Consider the following 23,643-nt stretch of genomic DNA (forward strand, 5'->3'; position numbering starts at 1 on the left):
GACTTAAAAGATTGTAGATGGACTGTGATGCTTGATGACTTATAATGAAAACAGAGTCTCATTTTACTGTAATCATTACAGGAAGTGACGAAAATTTTGAGGTTTCACATAAACTAGAGGGACTTGGAAAAATACACATGTTCCTACCTGAAAAAGACCCTCACACAAGCATTATCTATGCAGCAAGATCATGGAGATATATATATAAAACGAGCAAGATAAGTGAATGAGAGATCTGGAAACTGAAAAACTTCTTCAGTCAGGCTTACTTCTACCAAGACAATGATGAACAAATGAAAAAGAAACAGCTAAGCAACAAAAAATACAGAACAGAAGAGAAGGTCATTGCCCAAAACTTCACTGTAGATTGCTGTGCTGTGGCACCACTTCACTTCTATGTTCTGTTGCTAGCCTCCAACATGCTGGATTCTTGGAAAAATTGTTTAGACATTTTCAGAAAGCAAATAAACGGAAACAATTTTACCTTTCTTGCTTGTTGGAAGAAATAACTAGGAGACAAGACTATGTTAACTGAAATGACATATGCATAGAAAAAAAATAGCGGAAATGACAAATCAAAAACGTTTTTGTAAAATGCATGCAGAATGGTTGCCAAAGTGACCATACTCATCATAATATATTACAGTTCACAAATTCAGATTTGTCACAAGGGAAGCTCACTGTTATTAATACAAATGTTTGTTAATCTGCTGACTAAGGAAAGCAAAACAAGGAAAACTAGATGTTGCAAAAAATATTAGTGCAGTGCTTTGTTCATGGACTGAAGCTTTTGATTTTAACAGTACCACTCAAGATTCTAAACATGAGGCCCTTTAAACACTTGCAAAATCAGGTCATTAAATAATTAACGGTTCTCTTGATTTGTCAAGAAACTAAGATGCAGAATTGGTTAGCTACTGTGTGATACATTCAAATACAGTAAAACCTCACTAATTCCCACAGCCAACAATTACTATTCCAAAACTGGAGTCCTTCTCTGCTCCTCTAAAGACACCAAGCTGAGTTCTTTCATGTCTGATGTATGGAAAACAAAAGACTGAAGTTTTATTGTAGGTAAGGAAATATAACCTGACTTTTTCTATGATTGAACATTTGCCAATGTGAAAAATTCAATAATTTTTCAGGTGTGTTTCATCTATTTAGTGAGAATTAGCAAGGTTTGTTTGTACTCTAAATCCATTAAAGGCCAAAGTCTTACCTCATCAGGACTAGGAATAATATTTACACTGACAACCTGATCACAAATAACAGATTCTGAATGTATTCTGTTCAAGCGACTCCTTAGTTCAGCATTCTGGTTGAGAGCCTTAAAATAAAAATTGCACATTTCATTTAAAATTAAAATGTAAACATTAGGAAAAAGAAAAGTTAAAAATAGAAAAAAAAAACAAAAGAAGAAGAAAAAAGCTTCTTTCCAGCAATTTCCTAAAAAAATCACAGAACCTCCTTTCTTTCATTTATAGGGAGATACCTATTTTGAGATCCTCTCCAACATGATTTCATCTTTGGTTACTTTGCCTTCACTGCTTTTCAGGAGATGGGGGGACAGATGTTCTCCCACAATGTAACACTGGCATTCTACCTCAGCTCTTCAGAGTGCTCTTTGGCAGGTGTACTGGTGGGTTATGTACATTATGGAAATGGGGAGTGAATACAGCAACAAAGAGTGAAACTGCAGAACAACACATGGGAACTAGCCACAAAATGCCCAAAAGGCAATTGTTGGTTTACAACTACACAGCCTCTCCTGAGTCAAGGTTATCAGCTCTAAGAGGCTGCAAATGGAAATTGCTTTCTTTCCAGTAAAACCAACATTGCTAGTATCATTGTCTACCCACCCAGATCAATTTTATAGGTTTACCCTTGTACTTATTTCAAACTACTGATCCACTACATAACAAATACCAGCAAAATTCAACTGGTGTCTGCTATCTGCTGAATTTTCTCCTATTTTAAAGTCCAACCTAGATTACAAATTTGGATGCATAAATATGTATTATCTGTTGGTTGGAAAGACTAGTGGGTGAGATTCTGAAATCCAGAAGTATAATATGCTACATATATAAAACATGGCTGATTTAACATTAATATAGCCCCAGCACTGAGGATTATAGAAAATAAGAACAGAGAGACATTTTGTTTCTGTAGAAAAGGACTATTGTAATAGAGTAAGAACCTTCTTCTGTCTCCCCCTACTGCAGACTGAGGAATAGATTGCATGAATGTACTAAAACAAAGAAAGACAAAGGAAAATAGGTAAGTTTAAACTGTCACTGAACAGTTTAAATCACCCAATTTTGCTTTGTTCTGAAATGGTCTGAGCATGTTCCTAGTTGCCATCCCTCAGAGAGGGAAGGTAATGACTAACAGCAGCCTGACAGTAGCTTCTTCAACAGCTCAACCCTGGTCAGGAGACTGGACAAACCCAGTCACAGTCAATTTTCCACTTCCTCTCCACTGAGGCTGTGAACTAATGTGTGACAGTGACTTTCAAACTAACCTTGGAAGCCAGGACCAAGAAGAAAACATGATTCCGTATTTCATCTAAGTTTTTAATAAATATCCACAGGTCTTAGATAAATTTGTGTCAATAACCAGAAATGCTTACCTTATCTCTCGCTCCTAACCCTTTTTTATCACAACACACAGAAATCAACCTGCATAACATGATATGCATCTGCATCTAAAGAAAGGTTTGTCTTTAAACATCTGCTCATTCTTCTTGCAGATGCAGTCCTCCACACCAATCCAGCAAATGCTTTTATGCTTCCTTGACAATGACTTTTGAAAAGTTGAGTTATTTTGCAACCTGAGGACTTATTGTTGCTAATTTCTTCTCCCCACTAAAGCAAATTATAATTTTTCCTTTAGCTTAAGTGGGAGAGATGCTGGAGGGTTAATAGGTCTGTATCCGGAAATCCAATTTACCCATGACTATATTGCAACCCAGGATTCATTTGCATTTAGAGACACGGACATATATAACAAATCTGACAATATACGGTCAAAATTTAAAACTTAATTACAAAAACAAGACTATTTCCTTAGCTGTGCTGGAACAGCTCCAAGAAAGACATCTAGCATTTGTGTAAAAACATGTGATCCTTTTTCTTTACTTTCGAAAATCCTAACAGATACATGCTTACAACAAATGATATCCTTCACCTCCCCATGCAGTGAGGTTATATCTACATCATAACAGAATATGCCATAGTTCTGGCTGAGAACTTGGCTTTTTCTTGGCTCCTTTGACGTGAAAGGAAATGGCTAAAATACAAAAGAAATAGTGCACTAGGCAAGATAGATGTGCTTGAAATCAAATCAAGAACATACCTGAGAGAGGGACTGTCTGAGGTGAGCTATTTGAGCATTGTGGCCTGTAAGATCCTGCTCCGAAACAATCTGTTTAAGCTTCTCCTTCTCTATAGCTATGCTGTTAAAGGCAGACTTCAAAAGAGAATGCACTAAGCAAAAAGAAAAAAAATAAAACAGGTGTTTTCTTGGCTACAGAAATCACATTGCCATGTCTTACAATATTTCAGCAATAAACACAGAGTGAGACTTCCATCCCACAGTAATGGACATTTGAAACAAGGGCCTGAACTTCAAGTAATCCATGCCAAATTAAGTACAAACACCTACAGCTTGCGATTGCAATGTGCATACTGTATGCTCACACATATCTCATCTGAGCATATTCTTGGTGCTGAACATATGGAAAGGTGCACATTTGGAAAAACTGTGTCCAATGTGTGTTATTTTCTTTCTGGTTTTTATTTGTACTTTTCAAAGTAACAGAAACATCAGTTCTGCTAGACTTAATATTGTACTAATAAAGATGATTGCTTGGTCTTTAAACAGGTTTCGAATTTTTTAAGATGTCAGTCTCACATTTTTTCTATGCTTGTTATATAACAGCAAACTGTTAAGAAAACCTTCTTAAAATGGTATTTTTTTGTTTGTAGGACCATTCACTTACGGGCAATAAAATTGCAATTCAAAAGTACATTCCTGTAATAAGCTCTTTTCCCATTGATTCCATTGACATGGAAAACATTGCACAAAAATGATTTCAAAGGATTATGTGCAGCAGTTACATTCTGAATCATCTTTGGGGAGAAATAATACATTTTGTTGAGGAAAAAAATGTTTTCAAATTCAGTCACTTATTTACAGAATGGAGAAAGCAGTTCAGAAGACTTGGAAAGCAATTTCAAAGTTACCCAGCTCTACATTTATGACATGCATGGAAAATATAAAAAGGTTAATAAAAAAGCAGCTAAAAACTCTTATACAGTGTCACCCAATGCAGATGAAAGCCCTGGCCATAACTAAGTGAGGGCAACAAAGAAACACAACAGAGAAGCACGTTACAGGGAAGGCTTGGCATCTCCAGCTACCTTTTTGTGCCATCAAGCAGAATTCTTCTTGAAGCTTCATGTACTCAGTAGAGCACTCCAGAGGGTCTGCCACATGGCTTGGGGGAGCCTGAAACTCAATGTCTGCACAGAGGTTGGGGTTGGATGAATGCAATCGAACGGGTGACATCGTAGCACTGAAAGGGACCTACAGTGAGAAACAGAGAAGAAATGTTGAATAAGGTGTAACCAAACTTTTGACTCTGTTGAAGCAAAACAATTTTTTTAAAACTAAGTCTTAAAAGACTTAGTTCACAATGTGAAGAATATGGCAAGAGTGAACATGTAACTTCTTACTCTCCTAAATCTCAATACAGCTGATGCAGATTTCTCTAGAATTTTTTCACTGAGATAGAAAAAAGAAGGCCTAAACACACAGCTAATGATGGAGTATTTAAATTCTAACGTTTACAAAAAATGGATGATTTCCTAATGCTTAGAAGATTACTGGAAAACTGAACCATGAGACATGTCCTTTATATTTGGACATTTTGAGAGTAATTGTAGATGAGTCTGTTGTTGCAATACCAACATTTGAAGTATGTAAGTTCCTCCACAGATCCAGAAATAGGATATAATATCAGATATACCACTGAAGTTTTTCAAAACTACTTGTAAATTTTCAGTTGAAACTCACTGTACTGGCAATTATGAAGAGGGAAGAGGCATAGTCTTTCTATTTTCTTTTTAACTAAACAAATCAACAATGACAACAAAATAAAATCAAAACTTTGCCTGATTTGCATTTAAAATACATGGACCATAAATAAATGCAGAGAGATACAGCTTAGTAAGATGAAGCAAAGAATTTAGTTTATTATCTTTCCACTTCACTTTCTCCTCTACTTTTCAGGTACAGTAATAAAAATAAAAGTACATGCAAGATTTTCTAAGTTATATATACATGTATCATGTACCGAGCAGTTACCTCTATGCTACATATGCACTGTATGGCTACCACTGCTATGTAAGTGATACGTGTGCAAGAGTATTTCATATTTTACTTTAATGTTACCATTTACATGCATTCATATGAAAATGAGGCCAAGAACACAATTTTCAACTGTAAAAGCAACAGAAAGACATGCAGAACTACATTTTGTCATTAACCACTGTTTAATGTATCAAGCACTGTTTAGTACATTAAATCGAATTAATTTCATTAGATTGATCAAATGCGTAAAGCAAGAACTTCACACTGCAGCCCAATGTAATTATTCAAATATGAAAAATGGGGCAAAAATATAAAATGTCTATTCCAAGGCATGATAGAGAGCAAAAGATAACTTAAAAAGTCATATTACTAAGCATTATTATCAACAGATGAGTTCTAGAACCAGTGTCATCAGTGGTTGAACTTGGTACTTTGTTATTTGATTAGATCAGGAAACAGTTTTATCAATTCCTTCCTGTAAAAACTGACATCAGTACACATTTTAGGTTTAGGTTCTGATTCTCCAATGAAACTCTCCAAAATCCTGTTGGATCTATTAATCATTCCACTCATGAGTGTACTCTGTGAAATACATTTTCCACTCTGTTTTTCTCAGTTTCCAGATACATCTAGTACATTAAATAATAACTCTGTGGCACCTATCTAATATAAGCTTTATTCCTGCTCTCATGTATTTTGATTTCCAGCTATATCAACAAAGTACATATTTTTTTACTGGACCTCATTTTATCCTCATATCAAGAAGAATTTGTTAACAGAAGATGTAAAATAAATTCCTTCTATTCATACTGGAGATGTAACCCTTTATCTTCTTCACAATTACCAGATTACCTGTCTCAAGAGCCCAGCAACATTACGTAAATGGACTACTGTGGCTAAACATAGGTTAATTTCTAATTTCTTTTCCAAAAATTTTCCTTTCCTTAAATGGGAGAGCATGTTTCCAGAACTTGGACTGGGAGCATCACAAAGCTTCAACTGCTCCAGGTGGCTCCAGGAGGGCAGAGTAGGTATCTACACTGTACCTGCATGTATGGAGAACATACCCAACCCTCTAGACCATCCAGAAGGCAGGAAAGAAGTTGGCACCAGCCGTCATGCCAGAGCTTGAGGGAGAGTCTGCCCAGCCCCACAAGCCTGTGGTGATGGGGGAGGTTCCCCAGACCCACAGGGAGTGGCAGAGCTGCAGGCAGGCTGCCCACACATGCAGGGGGGGCTCTTTAGTCACTCTCTGATGAATCAAGCTGAAGAGATCTGCTTTAGATCCACCATTTCTGCCTCAAACCACAGCTGGCCAGGCTGAAAAGAAAGTTTTCTGCAATGGTGTTTATTGAAAAAATACTATTTTCAATTATGCCCTAGAAACAGAATTTCCATGTTCTACAAATACGTCACACTACTTGCAAGAAATATACATTCACATGGCAGAGACAAGTAGCCTTGCTGACTGCTTTAAATTCAAGAACCAAAAATACTGAGCTGTTGATTGACATGAACTCTCCTCATAAGCATTTTTTAGAAAAGTTTCCAAGCTACTTTCCATAACAGATGAAAATAAAACCGCATTAAACAGCCATTTTCATTCTCTTGAATAGGCAACAGTCCAGGAAACACTGCCAATGTAATTCTCTTCCCCTTTTCTCCTTACACGGCTGTGCTTTCTCTCTGTATTAATGGTGACTTGATCCTGACTTTACTACCCATTCGCTTTTTGGTTGTTTTTTATTGTTGGTTTTTTGTAGGTTTTTGAAAAAATATTTAGCTTCTTGATCCATCTCTCTAGTTTTCTCCATAGAGGCACTTCTAGACACGACCTCAGATGAACCTTGTCCCAACTTCCTGCTTTACACCAGAGGCCTTGCACCCACTCATCCATCACCTTCCTCAGAATTACATGCTCAGTTAGGAACAGACTGTTCCTGGCCGAGTGGGTTGTAAGGAAAACCTCTTTCTGCTGTGCATTTAGCTGATATAATTCTGTATCCCTCAGTCTATGCACACAGCTTCACTGTGTGGGAGAAACAACCATTTTGTGCATCAGCCTGGAAGAACAGGCCATGGCCAGGAGCACCGCAACAGCCTCAGAGTCATTTTGGTGCCTCTAGCTTTCCTTCCTCTAGCATTTTTTCCAGCTCCTCCAAAACTTCACTCAACAGGTCCTCACTTGAGCTGCAAGTAACAACTGAGCCATTCTCTGTTCTCTTAATGCCTTCCAACCCCAGTCCAGCTGCATTTGTCTACTGAAGCACTCCCTGGGTAAGAAGTACAGCCCTTGCAAAGGCTATTTAACTGCTCCTGAGCCTTCTGGTTAGAACCTCCTACCAACACTGCTCAGCCCTGTAAACTGGGAATCAGGCAGATTTCTGTGCTAGGCAAGCAGAACAACACAGTCAAAACAGCAATCAATTACAGAGCACGCATTCAGCATCAACTGATTACAGAGGAATAAATTTAGATGAGTTCATTTCGAAGCTGGATAAACACTGATATGTCTCATATGTTTTAAAAGAGCATAGCAGTAACTGAGTTTGTGGTTCAGGTAGCAGAAGCTCAAGATAGTTATGCTTAAGCAGAAACTATGTCAGATCTAGGGGATTTTAGCTTCTGCCTGGAGCAGTTGGAATACTTCAGCCTGGTGAAGACATTCACTGCTTGGGCTAGATAAGGAGTTTGCATTTAAAGCTCACTTCAGTCTTAGGCTGAACAGTCCTCCCTATCTAGCTGTTGTACTTATCTGTTGATGGATTAGTACAAATGTCTATATTGGGCTAATGAGTACTTTCTTGATAAAGCAGCAGCTGAAGATATTCTCTTGATGGCAATTCAATTTCACAAACAGGACTTCTCACAACTAATTCCCAGCCCTGGTGCTGATTTCATAGCTCCCTATTTTCTGACAAAGATTTAGAGAATTAGCAAAACTACGTACAGACACTGAGGTAGTAATATGACTTTTTGGGATTATGGAACATAAACAGAAAGTGCCTCAAACAAAAAGGCTAACCTTATACTACTTATAAAAATATAAGGAAATGTTATAATTTCATGGATATTTGTAACAAATCTCCTTAGTTCTATTGTCTTGCTAAAACTGTCACAACATCTTTTAACAGAATTTGATCTTTTTTTCTTCTATTTTGTATAGTCTGTCAAAGACTTATTGCGTGCAGGGCCTGAGTCTGTCACTTGCACTTACATAAAGGAGGAGGAGGGACATGTACCATGTAAACAAGCTCAGACCCACATTTATGGAACATATTTGTATTGGGCCTGACCACTTCTAAGAAACTCAGCTGAAAGTGGGTAGCATGGACACCTCCAAAAAGTGCAAGGAACATTTTTATAAGCTTATTACACAATCAAGTTACACAGCTTCCCATCCTTAGAGCTATCCCTTGATTTTTAAATCCACTCACTGTTGTAGCCACGGCAGCTGCCAGTCTCTGCCGGCGTCGTGTTGTGCTGAACTGGCCCTTCGGTGCCGGCCCTTCCTGACAGTGAATGCAAGAAAAGAAGGAAGTAGAAAAAGAGAAGGGAAGGGATTGAGGGGACACAGGAAGATGAAAGGTGATCAGAAAAGGGAGAGGGAGAGTCTTTAAGTGGGTTTCCATTTTGTTAAGTCTTATGGCCTACACATGTTGAGGACATATCATGTTTTCAGCTGTGCATGCCAGAGACATAAAAAGCTGGATACTTCACTAAAATTATCTCCAGATGGGTTGGACTGCAGTGTACTCACTAAGGCTACAAAAAAAAATCAACTAGCATTGCCATTCAGAGTTATAAGGCAATAATGGAATAAGAGAACAAAAAGGATGCTACAGCATGCCAGAAAATAAAACAAAAATCAAACTCCTTCTGGAGCCACTTGACCATTTAGAAGATGAATTCTGAAAGAGGTCACTTTGCAATAGTGAAGTGCATAAACTCTGGTCACTGAAGATGCATGTGGCTCAATGGTAAAATTTTTCAGTGTGTATGTTATCTAGTGAGTTTTCTTAAGTAAACATTCCTGTACATAGCTCTGGCATTTCCACATCCATCCTTCAGCCTACTGAATCCTTTTCTCCATAAATCACTTTTTAAAGTTCCACCTGCTTTTCCCATACATTATTGAAGCCTTGACTTCCAAACCAAGGCAAAAACTCAGATAAAGGAGCACAAATAAAAACTAAGCATTTCAACAACTGCTTCCTTTTCTGCATGTCTAACTTGTGGCCTCGTCCTGCTTAATTTTACATTAATTTTACCTTTATTTTACTTGCAAGAAAATTTTTCACAGTACATTAAAGTCAAGCAAGTGACTGTCTAATTCAGAGGAGCTCCACATCTGTCATAAAGTCATTCTATTTAATCTTTAATCAAAATGCCATTATTTTGAAGCCATTTTAAGATTTTGGAAGACTAGGAAATACACCTTTCTGCCTTTAGAAAACAATTCTCAATTCCTTTACATTTTTCTTCCCCTGTATCCTCTAGCCACTACATCATTTTTAGATCTATGCACATTTTTACTTTTTCTGCAAGAAGCCTGATGGTCATACAAATAACAACATGTAGATTGGATACATGGACACCATGCTGAAGAACAGGATATTGTATTTCAATTATGAGCTGAACTGTCTTGCATCTATGACATTCCTAGCAGGGTTGCTACAGTGGATAATGGCCAAGCACTTCACCCTCTGGCTGATATTAGTGGCCATGCCACTGACATTTGGAAGGGTTTTCTAATGATCACAGTAAAAGACTTGTGGTGCAATATTTTATACAATTCTCACATTAAAATGACATGTGAATAACCTCTAAAATACTGAGAACAAACTCTGTTAAAGCAGAGAACAGATCATTTGCATGATGTAAAGCTCTTTGCGCTCCACAAAAATATTTCCATCCTGTGAATAAGAGTATGGAAGAATATTCTTATTTAAATAGTAGGGACAGACCTATGTACAGAGAGATACACAAATTTATATGTATATAAAATTATTAATGAAGGTATGCATTATTAAAATGGGAATAGTCAGTTTTGCAGAATCATACACTCTCCTCAACACAATAGAAAGTGAGGTCAATCTGAGTTGCCATAAAAAGCAATACTTACTTAAGGGAAAAAGTAATAACTAGTCTGGGTCTGGTTGCAGTTCTGACCTGAAAGCTTCAGTAAAGCAAGATGATTTTTCAGATTACTCCATAACACACAGCTCTCTATTAAACTATTCCCCCTGCGAAGTCTTGAACTTTAGAACTTTGAGCTCTTGTGGGAAACCAAAATATCACTGGTTCTTTATTATTTTGCAGTAATGTCTTTTTTTCTTCCTTTGAAGCTGTCATGAGAATGATAACTTAGCCCTTTACTCAAAGGGAAATTATTATCAATTTTTAAAAAAACACAAAAAAGCACAAAAAACCCCCAAAACAAAACCCATGACTCAGTTCTTGCACAAAAGTATAATTTGTCAAATGAATTAATACAGATCAACAAACCTGTTGTTGCAGGCCATTTTCACAAAATTTTAATTAGGCTTTTTAAAAACAAAATGAACCTCCTTCATAAAAGTAATCTTTCTTAAGAGAAGCAGTGAATGTATTACTCTTGAGTAAAGTCCTGTAAATTCAGCTGTTAATTTTAAACAACTTAACAATAGTAAACACCCAAACCTGCAAATGTATAGACACATGCTATGCTTAGTTTTACTTCAGGGAGTAACCCCACTCAAGTTACAGGGATCAGCTGTATGGGCAAAGTCAACTGCACACAAAACTGGCATATTTCAGTGGTAAATATTAATGTCTAGGAAAAAAATCAAGCAGCTTTACTTACAAGAAAAAGTATGTTTTAAATACATCACGCACCTAGCATTCATACTGCAAGAATATGCTAGCAGGAATCCAATAAAAGCTATCTCATTAACAAAAGAATGTTCACAAGCACAATGCAAAGCCTGGATGGGAGAATTCTCTCCTTGCCTCATATGCAGAGGATACTGACCCAGCAGAAATCACACCCTCGTTCCCCATCACTAACAGAGCACACACCTTTATATAAAGCTCCCTAATTTTATGCTCCTCAGAAGGATGCTCTCAACTTTGTACTATCAGAATGTCTTTGATGTAGTTAAAAACTGCTCAATCTTAAAAAAATAGGTTCAAGTGCTCCAAATGGAATTAACAGTGAAACTAGCTTAAAGTTAGTTTGTTAAAATTAGCATTATTCCCTAAAACGAACAAGATGTATGGAGGTATGAGGAAAGTAATAGTACAACAGAAATCTTACTAGTACCAAATGTCAACCATTCAATAGCAAATCATGTGTAAGCAACATGAAAACAATGATCACAAATCAGACAAAATGATTCTCAGCAGGGGATATCCTGATAAACAGTTCAGAAAGACTTGAAGCAGTCTTGAAAACATGAGAAATAAGGAAGACCAAGAAGTAGGAGTGTCTAACAGAAGAGCAAAATGGGAATTAGCTTAAAGGGCTTGTAGGCATCAGAGGACATCCACATTTTAGTGGCAGCCTAAGCCATTTAGGAATAACACAATGAGTCTGTGAGGCTATCTTCCTACAGACCACAGATCTAGCACTCAGGAGACAGGACAGCCCTTGGAAGAATTAACTGAGACTATCGAACTAGGCAAGATAATGGAGTAGCCCTCAAGGATTCTTTGTCTTCCATACAATTTAGAACAATTTTATTGTTTCTGTTTCACTGCAAATTAATTTATAGATCAGACAACAATAACTTAATACTGTGCCATAACAAAATAAACTTTATATTTGCAGTATGAACCTTGGCAGGAATTAATGCTGACCCAAGTTAGGCAGAGTTCATTATCAATACAGAAGTGACAGACCCATGTAGAGCAGTGCCATGCACACAAACTCTCTCAAGGGAACCCTATTTGAAATTTTCAGGAGCTGAGGCAGACCCCTGCCAAACCACAAACAGCAGTTTCATGGAAGCCCAGGCCAGTGCTACTTTGGCAAAGTGTAGGTAACATGGGAACAGCTCATTATTCACTATGACCAACCATAAATCATAATACATTGACTGCTTTCATCACTTTTGTGGATAGGACTTCTCTGAGGTTACTGTGGCATGAAAGAAGAGTATATGCAGTGGTGACTGACTCTTCACAGGCATGAAGTACTTGCATGCATTTTACTGATATTTTCATTTCCCTGTGTTATTCAGCACCAGGGAAAAACTGTGATCCTTCAACTGCATGACATGACATCAATCACAAAAATTCCTTTGTTAATAAACTATTTTAATCCCAACAGATGCCTCATTGTGATTATCAAAGTATAATAGGTAAAAAGAAAAATAAACTACAAGAGCTGCAATGAGAAAGCTGATGCAACTATCAACTCTTCCTTCCTTAAGATTATTGATCTTAAATGAAAACTCCTTAATGTGCCTACTGGGGACATATTAAAAGCTTTCAAAGTTTGTACTAATTTCAAGATATTTGAATGGATTGCATTTATTTACTCAGTAGCAGACATCACAGTGGTGATTGTTGGCTCCCAAAGCCAGTTGAATAGTCCTCATTATCAGTTGCTTAATTATAAAAAAGATCAGGTTTTGGATCAAACCTCAGAATACACAAGTGCTTCCAACAAAACACAAGGCAGTAATACACGCACATTATGCTTATTTATTTCTGTGCTTTCAGTTCTAGGGAAGGATGGAGTAAATTCTTCCTTCACATAATTTATTTCTTGGTTATTTTATTTGTTCCCATATGAGCCTTCTCCATTACAGAAGGCTTGTGAAAGTACTTATAACTGGTAATATTCCAAGTATAGGTCTTGATAAAGACTACTGGTGTGTTCGGTATTTCATTCTGCTTTTAACTTGATGTCACTTGTTCACTTGAAGGCAGCTGCCCTTCTTTGCAACTTTGATTTGGAATAGCAATATCCCCATATGGTGTGTGTATATTGAGTTTTGAATACCTTAATTGACTAATATTCAGATCCCCCTCCTTTCCCTAGATGGCAATGTTTTCATATGAATGAAAATAAAATCAGTACTTTTCTCACTATCTTCTCTAGGTTTTGAACAACAAAATGAGATTTAATTTACTTCATCAGAAACATGGAAGACAGCACACTGACTTCCTACTTTCAGCTAATACACAATTTCATGCTTAGAATTTAATCATAAAGTACAGTGAAAAGTAAAACATTGTGCATTCAGTACCTGAAGTTGAATTTTTGCATCTTTGCTGACACTTTTTGTTCTCCATCGTCTCGTGACCCGCTTGTCTTTCTTTGAAATATCTACACAGTTAGCCTACATTACACAAATAGTTAAAAGCAACAAAGTGCTATTAAGTTGACACAAGCAACACAGACAATACAGCAAGTTAGTAAAGAATTGTAGCATTAGGTACAAATTTGAAAGTAAGGAGAAGAATGCTGCTGCTAGGCCCGAAATTGGAGCAGGGATCAGCTGTAGCTATCTGTACACTTTCATAAACACATGGTACAGTTAGCTCCTTTAGCAAAACTACTGGTGCCCTTTATTTTCATGGCTACATAATATTTAGGACATGATCTCGAAATCCTCATGGATTTCTGTTGTGGTACTACTCAGGCATTTGTACAGACAAGAAGATTTAGTGAAAATGGAAGAAAGTATTTAAGATTTAGGATCTGCTGTTGCTTTCTGGTAAAAGGAAAACTCACCCTGAACTGGGAAACAGTCCAAAACTTGGGACCTTTGTACTATGCCCCCTTTTCTAGAGCATGCAACTTCATCTTTGAGGGTCTTTGGGTCTCCAATCCTTAAAAAACTTAAAATGTTATCTCAACACAACAAAAACTCCTTAAATACAACTTCAATTTATAAATGTGTTCTATTGCAACAGTCCTCAGTTTTGTTTTGCAAATTACTTATCATTTGATTTGCCCTATTTAACTCAAATACTGAATACATCTTAATTACTTGTTTACACATGAAACAGAAACAGTACTACACAAGATTACAACAGACGTATAAGATAAGCATTTCATCCAAGATTCACTATTACTTCAGAAAAACATTCTGAGTTAACAGACAACATCTCTATATTTCCCTTAACAGAAAGAACAAATATTTCAGTGTAATGATTTATGTTCAATCATATTTACCTGCATGTCTGTGAAATTTGGTGCTGACTGAGTCCTCTGTAGTATTTCTAAATTTTGAAGAAGTTTACTGAGTTCCACAAGGTTAGACTGACAATGAGCAAGATCTAAGAGATATAAAATAAAAATACATTACGTGCTTCAATTAAGACTTTTTATTGCCGTGGTGTCCATTGTTTGCACTTAATTGCATTATAAAAGTTAAGCTTCCAAACCCCTTGTGGAAAGGTATCCAAGTAAAAGTTTTATTTTGTTAGACACTAGTTATTTCTATAGGAGTCAGCAACAGCTCTGGACCTCAAGAAGTAATCACATTTGAACAATGACATCCATCAAAATAGCACAGATTATTAGGATAAATTTTAAAAGCAACATCCGAAAACATATAGAGAGCAAAGTTCCCATCATGAGGTAAAAGTTTCCAATCACCTGAAGAGCTACTACATGTTCATATAAAGATGTAATTTAACCACTTTACTTACAGGACTCTTTCTTATATCAACAAGAGGTTTTGCTGAAAGAGCAAGGCTTGAAAAGATAAAGTCTAACCTTCTGCACATCTGTCCATCTCTTCAGAGTCCTGCAACCAGGCTGCTACTTTACTCTGACCAGTAGTGCAGGTGACAGGAAGGCTGTTACTGCAAGGTATAGGAGGCTGCCAGGGGAAGTTATTTTGTTGCACCTAAAGCATAATAAAATGCTTACATTTACTGAGGCTGTGTTGCCTTGTCAGTGTAATGACTATATTACTTCAGCATAGAAACCAAATTATGCATTGCGTTTTCAGTGAAATCTGCAATTTGTCTCCATAGTTCCCAAAGACACAGATTTTTCAGAATAACATCTAGGAGAATCAAACCAGGAGCCTCACAAGTGGACTGTGCTAGGTACCAGTTAGTAAAGCTGTTGTTTAAGAGGAAGAACATAATCAGCAGAGAGACAGATTTATACCTGATGTCAAAGGCTAGTGCAAATTGTATGGGTGGTGAATACTTTGCAAGATCTCTTCAGCAGCCTACTCTAATGAAGTAAAGCTAAATTAGAGAGTATTTCAGCTGATTTCAGCTGCACACCCTCACAGCTTTTCTCTGGCCATTGGTTCCCACAGTGGAAGCTCCTGTCCTTTTGGCATTAGAAGAAAAGCCCACTGAAACTACCCAAAAGCCAGCCAGGAGTTTTCAACCAAAGAACACTGCACACCTTTCCATCTGACACATTGGCAGCTGGTGAAGACTCTGTAGTAGATGCTGAGGGGAATATGTGGAAGCTGGCATCCCTGGGAGACCTCACAATCTCATTCTGACGGTACAACCGGTGGTGCCGCAACTTTGAAACCCATGCATCAAACGAATCCTGTGATTTCACCTGGAGAAAAATTTACCATCAAGAAAGCATCCAAGATACTGCTTTTCTGCACAATCCTTTACAATTTTATTTGTTTCTGTTGAGGATGAAAAAACATTATGTAGTTTTACTTTTTACCTTTAGGTGATAGATATGTTCTTCTGTGTCAAGATCTATCCTACGAGCCTTTTTTTTTATAGACATGACTGATAAACCAACATCAATGCTCCCATGGACCTTTCCTTTCTGTATCTACAATAAAAATATCAGGGCAAAAATTTAGAAGTATCACGCACTTTTTCTATATATTTAACAGAAAACTATCTAGTACTGAAATGGTTTCCCGTTTTATAACATTTTAGCACAAAGCCATTTTAAAAAATAAAGCTGCACTCAGACTAACCATTTAACCACTTATTATATTTATAGTCAGAGAAAAGTATCTCATAAGAAATGCTGGTACAAAGCCAACTCCAAAGTTTGGGTGTGTTAAGTTGTTCACACCAGTGCACAGGCACAGGTAAGTGAGGAGCAGAGAAAATTAGACAGTACTTGACACCCTACTGCTACAACCTGGTAGTTATTGGCATAAAATATAAATAATTGGTATTAATTCTTTATCCTATCCACATGTCTCAGAATAATCAGCTCTGGCTGACATAAAAATTAGAAAAGAAAAATACATGGCCAGGTTAATCTCTCAAGCTGCTATATTCAAGAAACTACCCTTATTAATTTTACTTATATTTCCACAGAACTAAAAAAAGGTAGAATTCTTGGAAGAGATAACCACAATTATTTATCTTTAAATCCATCAGCAACATTATTTATCTTACATTATTTATCTTTAAATCCATCAACAACTTTCATGTGTGTACTTTCATAAATATGCCTAGAGTGAGTATGAGCAGGTAGAACTTCATTAGAAGTTTTAAAGTCTTCAGCTCTACTTACATCAATTGGTGACTTTGAATATTTCAACATTCCATTATCCAGGACAAAAAATCTCTGAAATTATAAGAAAAAATCCAACAACATTCTTTCTTAATGAGCAGATGCAATTTAAACTGTGTACAACAATTCATCTGGAGAAGAATTACCCTGTAAAAATTAAGGAATGTTTGGGGGTTGGAAGGAGAGGATAAACACAGTATTAAATAAATTTCTTGCTTGTTTTTTGACAAAAATTATCTCTTAAACAAAAAAAGAACCTAGATTCTCTTTTTTCAACATTATGTTCTAGGCTTATCTTAACAAACTTTGATAACGAAGGTGGGGTTTTTTCAGTTTTCCAGGCAATGTAATAAACTTTCCAAGAGACTGTAGGACAAGAGACTTGTATCTGCTTCTTTATTTTGTTCCTGGTTTTTTTCCCACAAAATCTGGTCACATTTCAAATCAGCAACCTACTTTCCCTACCCAGAAACTGAGAAGTTTTTCCTAGTGCAAGATCTACATCTCAAAAGGAAGCCCATATGAGACACCCTGGTCTACCATGCCAAACCTTGTGCCTTCTGGCAGACCTGTACTCAGTGAAGTACAGATGAGATTGCAACTCCTGCTGAAGACAGCTTGTCTAGTGTTAATCCAGGTATTTGTACCAAAACAAATATTGCAGCATTCCCAGCAAGATCCCCAGGTGATGGGAGGGCTGATGTCACAGGTGTTGGTGATACAGGGTGAGCCACTGCACTTCACTGACATGGGTACCAGGACTGGCCTAACCTGATGATGCCTGTGCTATTGCTGCACCTTTATTGCTCTGAGCAGAATCCCCTATTCAAGCTGTATTTCTCCCTCAATTAAAGCTGCCCTAGCTTGTCTGTACCAGATCACTCAAGCTGCTTTGCAGTCAAGTTAATGCAGACTTTGGCACACAGCGTAAAGCCTAGCAGAAAATGGGACTTGAAATGACATTTGCTAACTCATGTTTATCATCATTAACTTTAAAAACATGCAAAGTAATAGCAAATAACTCATATTTTTAGAGTGTAACCTAAAGCATTAATCTATGTTAAAATCCCAGAACACAGCAAAATACTCTGCTTGATTCTCAAAGCTGTCATGACATGGGAAGGAAGGGCAATGGTTTCCTCAGGTAAACCTGCTAATTTAACACTATGAGCAGGGTCAGTAGTTGGACAGCAGAAAATCCCCCTCAAAGATGGTTCTAGAAATTCTGCCAGTCACACAACAGATTGTAGCAATATCTCACACAGGGCAGGAAAACAGTGCTTTTCCCTATCCCAGCTGAAACCAGCACATTTGGAGATATAACTTCTTGAATAAGATGTCAAAACAACAGGAACATTTTGGGTTTTTTTTTCCATAGGTATGGTCACCAACAACCTTCACAAGAACACGATATTCATGTCATATTGCTCTGTCGCTCTAAGCTGCATACACAAAAGAAAATTACCTTTCATCATAATTTCATTCCAACACACACTGCACTTCAGAGGATGATAAATTCACCAAGCTGTGCACATTGTACCTGGTTTGCCACCAAAGCACAGTCAGGACTGTCAGAGTATGACATGCAGTGTTCAACAGATATTGTATATGGCTTTGCTAGTAGAACACTAACACAGCACATGCTGCAATTATTGTCTCTGAAGTTCCTCACTGACTCTCAGCAAAAAGTATTCTTACAGAAACTCCAAGATACCCAGGCGGCATTGCAAAACAAATAAACTTATTAACAAACCCAAAGTGTCAAAACTTAAGCTCAGCATAGTTCCCAAGGTTAAATGTAAGGCAGAGTAGAGGAGGATGTTAAAATGTGAAGTTCTTAATCACATTAAAAATTATCTACACAGGTAACTGCTCTAAATTCATTTAGATCATCAGCAGTGATTGCCTTTACAGAACTGTGAAAGTTGGACTTCTTTTGCTCTCCTATAAATTAGTTCCTTACCATAATAGACACTTTGCCAAATAGTAACACATTAATATAATGTATTTTAAAAGTGTGGGAACAGTGGTTTATTCCATAAATTCTTATATACCTCATTAATTGATTTTTTGGAGGGTCAGATCAATTTTATTCACAACTTCCCTCTGGATTTTAAATACAACCTTAGGCAGCAGGGACTGTGATTTGAGAGCTATGAACTGTGTCTGCAAACTAATTCCATACACAGGTGGAAGAAAAAGTCATACACCAAAATCATGGGTATTTATTTGACATCCTAATTTTGTCTAGACAAAAAAATCCCAGCTAATAAAATAAGGTAATAATGTTCTGACTGGTTTATGAGACATTTACCTTGTGCCAACCTTTTAATGGCCATTTTCTCTTCTTCAGCATGAAACCCTCATGTTTGTCTGGCTTCTGCACATTGGTCTGGCCTATTTTCAGACCCTCTATGATTTCCCAGCTGTCAGGCTCCTGATGAAAAAGCATGAAGACACATTAATTAATTTTGCACATACATGGCAAAAAATTGCACTTAAGAGTGGCACAAATTCTTCAATGCAAGACAAAGAGGAGGAACCAGGATTTTAAAACAACCTATTTAGGTACCAAACTACATGGTCACTATATTATGTCTAGATGTATCTCATTTAAAACTATTAAATACAAACATTTTCTGATGTCTAACCCTTACCAGGTAAGATGCATAGTAAGAGTGCCCTTTGTGATTTCTTAATTATAGAGAAATATAAATTTTCTTTAAAGTACAAGCTACATTGGTTCTGGATGGCCCAGTTTTTCCTCCAAATCAGAAAAACTAGCAGAAGATGTTGCTTCATCGTTGATTTTGAGTGTAGCTAGCGATAATCTTCAAAGGCATTTTATGGCAGTTTCACTTGCTAATTGAGCTTCAGAAATCTGCAAAAAGATTTTTTTCCCTGCATTCATTTTCACTGTATTATGAGAAATTTATAGGAAAGCTAACTAATTTTCTCTCTAGAGAAAAACAGAGGAACACTATCATTTGAGATACAACCAGTTGTATGCCCTTCATGGAGCCAGTTAAAGCATATTTCTGGTACACACCACTTGTTTTGCATGGTGACTGGTGCAGCTCAAGCCAGATTTACAATGTAACACAGTGAACAGGTGAAGAACAATATTTTTAAAGAGAAAAAGATGGAGTCATATTTTCTCTTAGAATGTATTTCTACCCTCTTGCTACTACTGTAATTAAAAAAATTCTACACCAGTTTAAAAATCTCTTACTGCCAGATTCCTCAGACTAGGTTTTACTAATTATACCATACAAAACGGTAAACTTGCATTTTCCCAGTTGATCTGTCATAACTCCTAGCAATGTTATGAAAAGTTAACAAGAGAGGAAGGAGGTCATATAGCATCAAACATTTAAAGGGAAAAAAAAATTGTCTCCGCATTTCCAATGAAACTGTTCAGAGCCAAGTGCTGTCAGTCTTTCACAACACCTCCAAATAAATTACACAGCCCTGATAACATCAACATTACTGTAACAAAAATATAGTTGTAAAAGTAACAGCAAATTTCAAAACTATAATTTTGAATAAAGTCTTGGTATTTTGAGAGGGGTGAAAAGCTCTATCCCAGATAATAAACACTGCCGTAAATTTTAATAGAAATCTTCATTCAGCTTAGTTTCCCCTGAATAACCATGAACTAATTATCTCATTGTCTGTAAATCCCCTACTCAAAATGCAGCTTTGTTTTATTTCTCCATGTTTTGCTTCAGTGTTCTATTTCCATTCTCTAGAGGAAGCACATATGTATTATTTTTTCCCTACATGGAAGTACTTGGCACTTGAGGGGAACAAATTAAACTCTAAGTTATACACCAGCAGAGAGTCTCTGCATCTCTGCCAACTGATTTTTCACCATATTGATTTCTCCTTTAGATGATCAACTGCAGGCATAAGCCTTTTATCTACTAGATAACATCAGTATTGATTAATTCTCAACTAGAAATCACACAATCTCATATAGCTATTCATTTAAACAAAAGACCAGATACAGAGGGATAAAATGAGCAATTATTCAGCGCTGTGAGGATACTTGTCTCCTGCTGCATCAGTGCTACAAGCTGCTCTTAAAACCCTCCTAACAATCCTACCTGTGCCTCATCCCACAGTTTTGGTGTGTTGAGATATGCCCAACACAAAGGCCATTATGGAGGAGAGACAAAAATGGGGAAAAAACAGAGTGAAAGTGATACACCTGAAGAGTCCTCATCCAAGGCCAGTTCTCAAGCAAAGCAGCAGTATTTTAGGACTTCAGTGATTCCATAGGTATTCCATGAGAAACAGCCCTGTGCAAAGCACCACAACTGGGAGAACACAATCACAGCTTTCAGTGCCTGCCTCTGCACATGCCTCTTGTTTGGGGATTAAAGGAGCCACCACCAACTGTTTTCTCAAGTTTTTACTGCAAAATATTTATTTTCCAAATAAAAATTAATAAATTATTTCATTTTCCCTGGATGAACAGAATACTTCCTTTTGAAATTGTTTTACCAGGTCTGTTTCAAAAATTACAGATGTTTAGTCTCAGATTTTTATTTTCCACCAAATATTCCATCACAGCACCCTCACCTTTTCAGAAACAATCTTACTCTTGCATCTGAAGTATCTTAAAATGAAGCTTTCTTTACGTGGAATTAGACTTGTTTGGAATCACTTATTCCAAAACTGAGCAATTTACCCAGAAAGAAGTTGGCTTCAAAACAACACACACAAGGCTTCACTTTTTACGAGGGTGATGTCACCCCTGCAGTTGCATCCTTTACTCTGCCTCAGGAAAGAAAATCTCAGCAAGAGCTTTTAAATTTCAAACTACACACAAGGGATGTTATTAGGACATATTTTTTAAACTTATATTTATTGGCAGCATTTTTAGATTTGGATATTATTTGTTCTACCATAGTAAGAAGATTGAACTGGAAAACTTCTCAAAGTCATAGAATCATATCATATCCTGACTTGGAGGGGTCCCACAAGGATCACCGAGGTCCCTTCTAGCCCCATTTTCTGAGAAAGTAGAATTTGTTCATGGAGCCATCCATGTAAAAAAAAACAACCAGAAAAACAAACCAATCCTTAATTTTGTTAATATAACATCTACTGAAGATTAAATGCTCTTCTTACACCTCATTTATAGAACAATAAGCTCCAGGACAGACTCCCAGTGTACTCAAATGGTAGTAGCATACAAAACACTGGACACAAAACACCTGAAGTGTTAGTCAAACTACTTTGTAACTCTAGAGGGAAACTCACTGCCCAGACTCCATCCCAGGCTTTTGCTTACCTTGGATAGAGAGAGATGATCACTTTCAAGGAACTGCTTGCTTAAAGAAGGGTCTGTGCTTCCTGAAGAAGCCTTTCGCTCCAAAATATGAACACTCTAAAAAAATAATTAAAGACAACATCATGGCTCAAAACATACAAAATAACCACCTATCCATGATTTACATGCACAAATGGCTTGCCTGCAGAGGCAATATACTTCTCTTTCTTTATTACTGGATTTTTAATTAATTATTCTGTTTAACTTAGAAATGATGGTGAACTAAAAAAAGCCAGGAAAGATGAGTAATGCAGTTCTTACCTCTACAGAGATTCAAAGTGCTCCTAACCAGACCTATCATGTTTTCTGTTAATATACAAGACACTGAGTGCACATACTCTGCAGTCAGCACTGCCCTACATTCACTACACATAAGATATTACTGCCTCTAAAATATTCATCATCACACCTCAGCATTTTGTTATTGGCTTCTCAGCTGAGAAAAAGTAACACACTACACAAATGCTTTTGAACAGATTACAGGTATTAACAAGATCAGTTACTGTGTCTCAGTTGATGGCCTTGCTGCTGAACGTTCATGGAACACTGGGATCTTAAACCACTGCAGCTGCTTTTACATATGACAGTCCTATAAAATTTTATATCTTCAAAGCATTGTAATAAAAATGAAATACACGTCACAACTAGTCCTGAAAAGACTGCTATTCTTAAAACACACCTAAACATGTCTTTCCATTTTCCAAAAACCCTCCTTTATAAAAGAAAAAAGAGAAAAATGTGGTAGAAGAGAAAATTACCACAATCAACAGGCATGGATCTGCATTTCATTCTCTGGTGAAATTTTGCTACATCTCATCCTACTATCTGGTAAGATTTCTACCACAACATGTCATTAGTATCTCTTTGGCATAAAATAAAACTACTTCATTTCTAGGACAAACAGCACAATGACAAACTTGCAATTACCCTCTGAGAAGCATATGTTTTTCTCAGCTGAAAATGCCAATTAAGTTTTGTTCACAATTAAGCTTCTTTACATTGACTGTAGAGGAGATTACCCAGGTACCAGCAGCAGCAGAAACAATCAGGAAATATAAAGGTACATACAAATGGCAGTGTAAATATTATTGTTTATTTAAATTATTAAGTACAGAAAGGACCATAACCAAACTAAATTAAACACAGCTAATTATTTAAATGCATATATATAACACAGACCCTATCTTGCTGCAGAGCAACACACAGACCTTCATTGTTCTCTTTCAAGTTGCAACTGTGAATGAAATATGAAAACATGGGGAGTGTCTCTGTTTTCAGTGGAGATTAATAAGCATCCCTACCACTATGCAACAATAATCAGCATTTATTTTCAGTTACTTTTTAAAATTAAATTTTACAGTGAAGAATGTGAAAAAACAGCAGTATTAAGTTACTCCAGGGCCAACCAGTAAAAAGCTATGTCATTTATGTTTTAAAAACTTCTGCTTTATCAAAGGAAGTTCAA

The 23,643-nt window shown here is 36.8% G+C and overlaps 1 protein-coding gene across 4 annotated transcripts in view; it reads right to left on the reverse strand.

Annotated features, from left to right (window-relative positions):
- OSBPL6 (oxysterol binding protein like 6) overlaps nt 1–23,643 on the reverse strand; it is a 97,112-nt gene that overhangs the window by 21,763 nt on the left and 51,706 nt on the right. For 2 of the 4 annotated variants that reach the window (XM_054515444.1, XM_036386308.1), the window contains exons 3-14: nt 22,140–22,235; nt 19,152–19,274; nt 16,838–16,891; nt 16,022–16,135; nt 15,740–15,904; nt 15,089–15,221; nt 14,543–14,646; nt 13,611–13,703; nt 8,811–8,885; nt 4,422–4,587; nt 3,355–3,485; nt 1,220–1,327 (exon numbers count right to left, since the gene is read on the reverse strand). In XM_054515444.1, coding sequence (XP_054371419.1) covers nt 1,220–1,327; nt 3,355–3,485; nt 4,422–4,587; nt 8,811–8,885; nt 13,611–13,703; nt 14,543–14,646; nt 15,089–15,221; nt 15,740–15,904; nt 16,022–16,135; nt 16,838–16,891; nt 19,152–19,274; nt 22,140–22,235 — 1,362 coding nt within the window. The remainder of the gene's footprint in view (nt 1–1,219; nt 1,328–3,354; nt 3,486–4,421; nt 4,588–8,810; nt 8,886–13,610; nt 13,704–14,542; nt 14,647–15,088; nt 15,222–15,739; nt 15,905–16,021; nt 16,136–16,837; nt 16,892–19,151; nt 19,275–22,139; nt 22,236–23,643) is intronic. The other 2 variants (XM_036386309.1, XM_036386310.1) reach the window with 2 other exon arrangements.

Source organism: Molothrus ater, chromosome 7, assembly GCF_012460135.2.
Source record: "Molothrus ater isolate BHLD 08-10-18 breed brown headed cowbird chromosome 7, BPBGC_Mater_1.1, whole genome shotgun sequence".
Taxonomy (NCBI): domain Eukaryota; kingdom Metazoa; phylum Chordata; class Aves; order Passeriformes; family Icteridae; genus Molothrus; species Molothrus ater.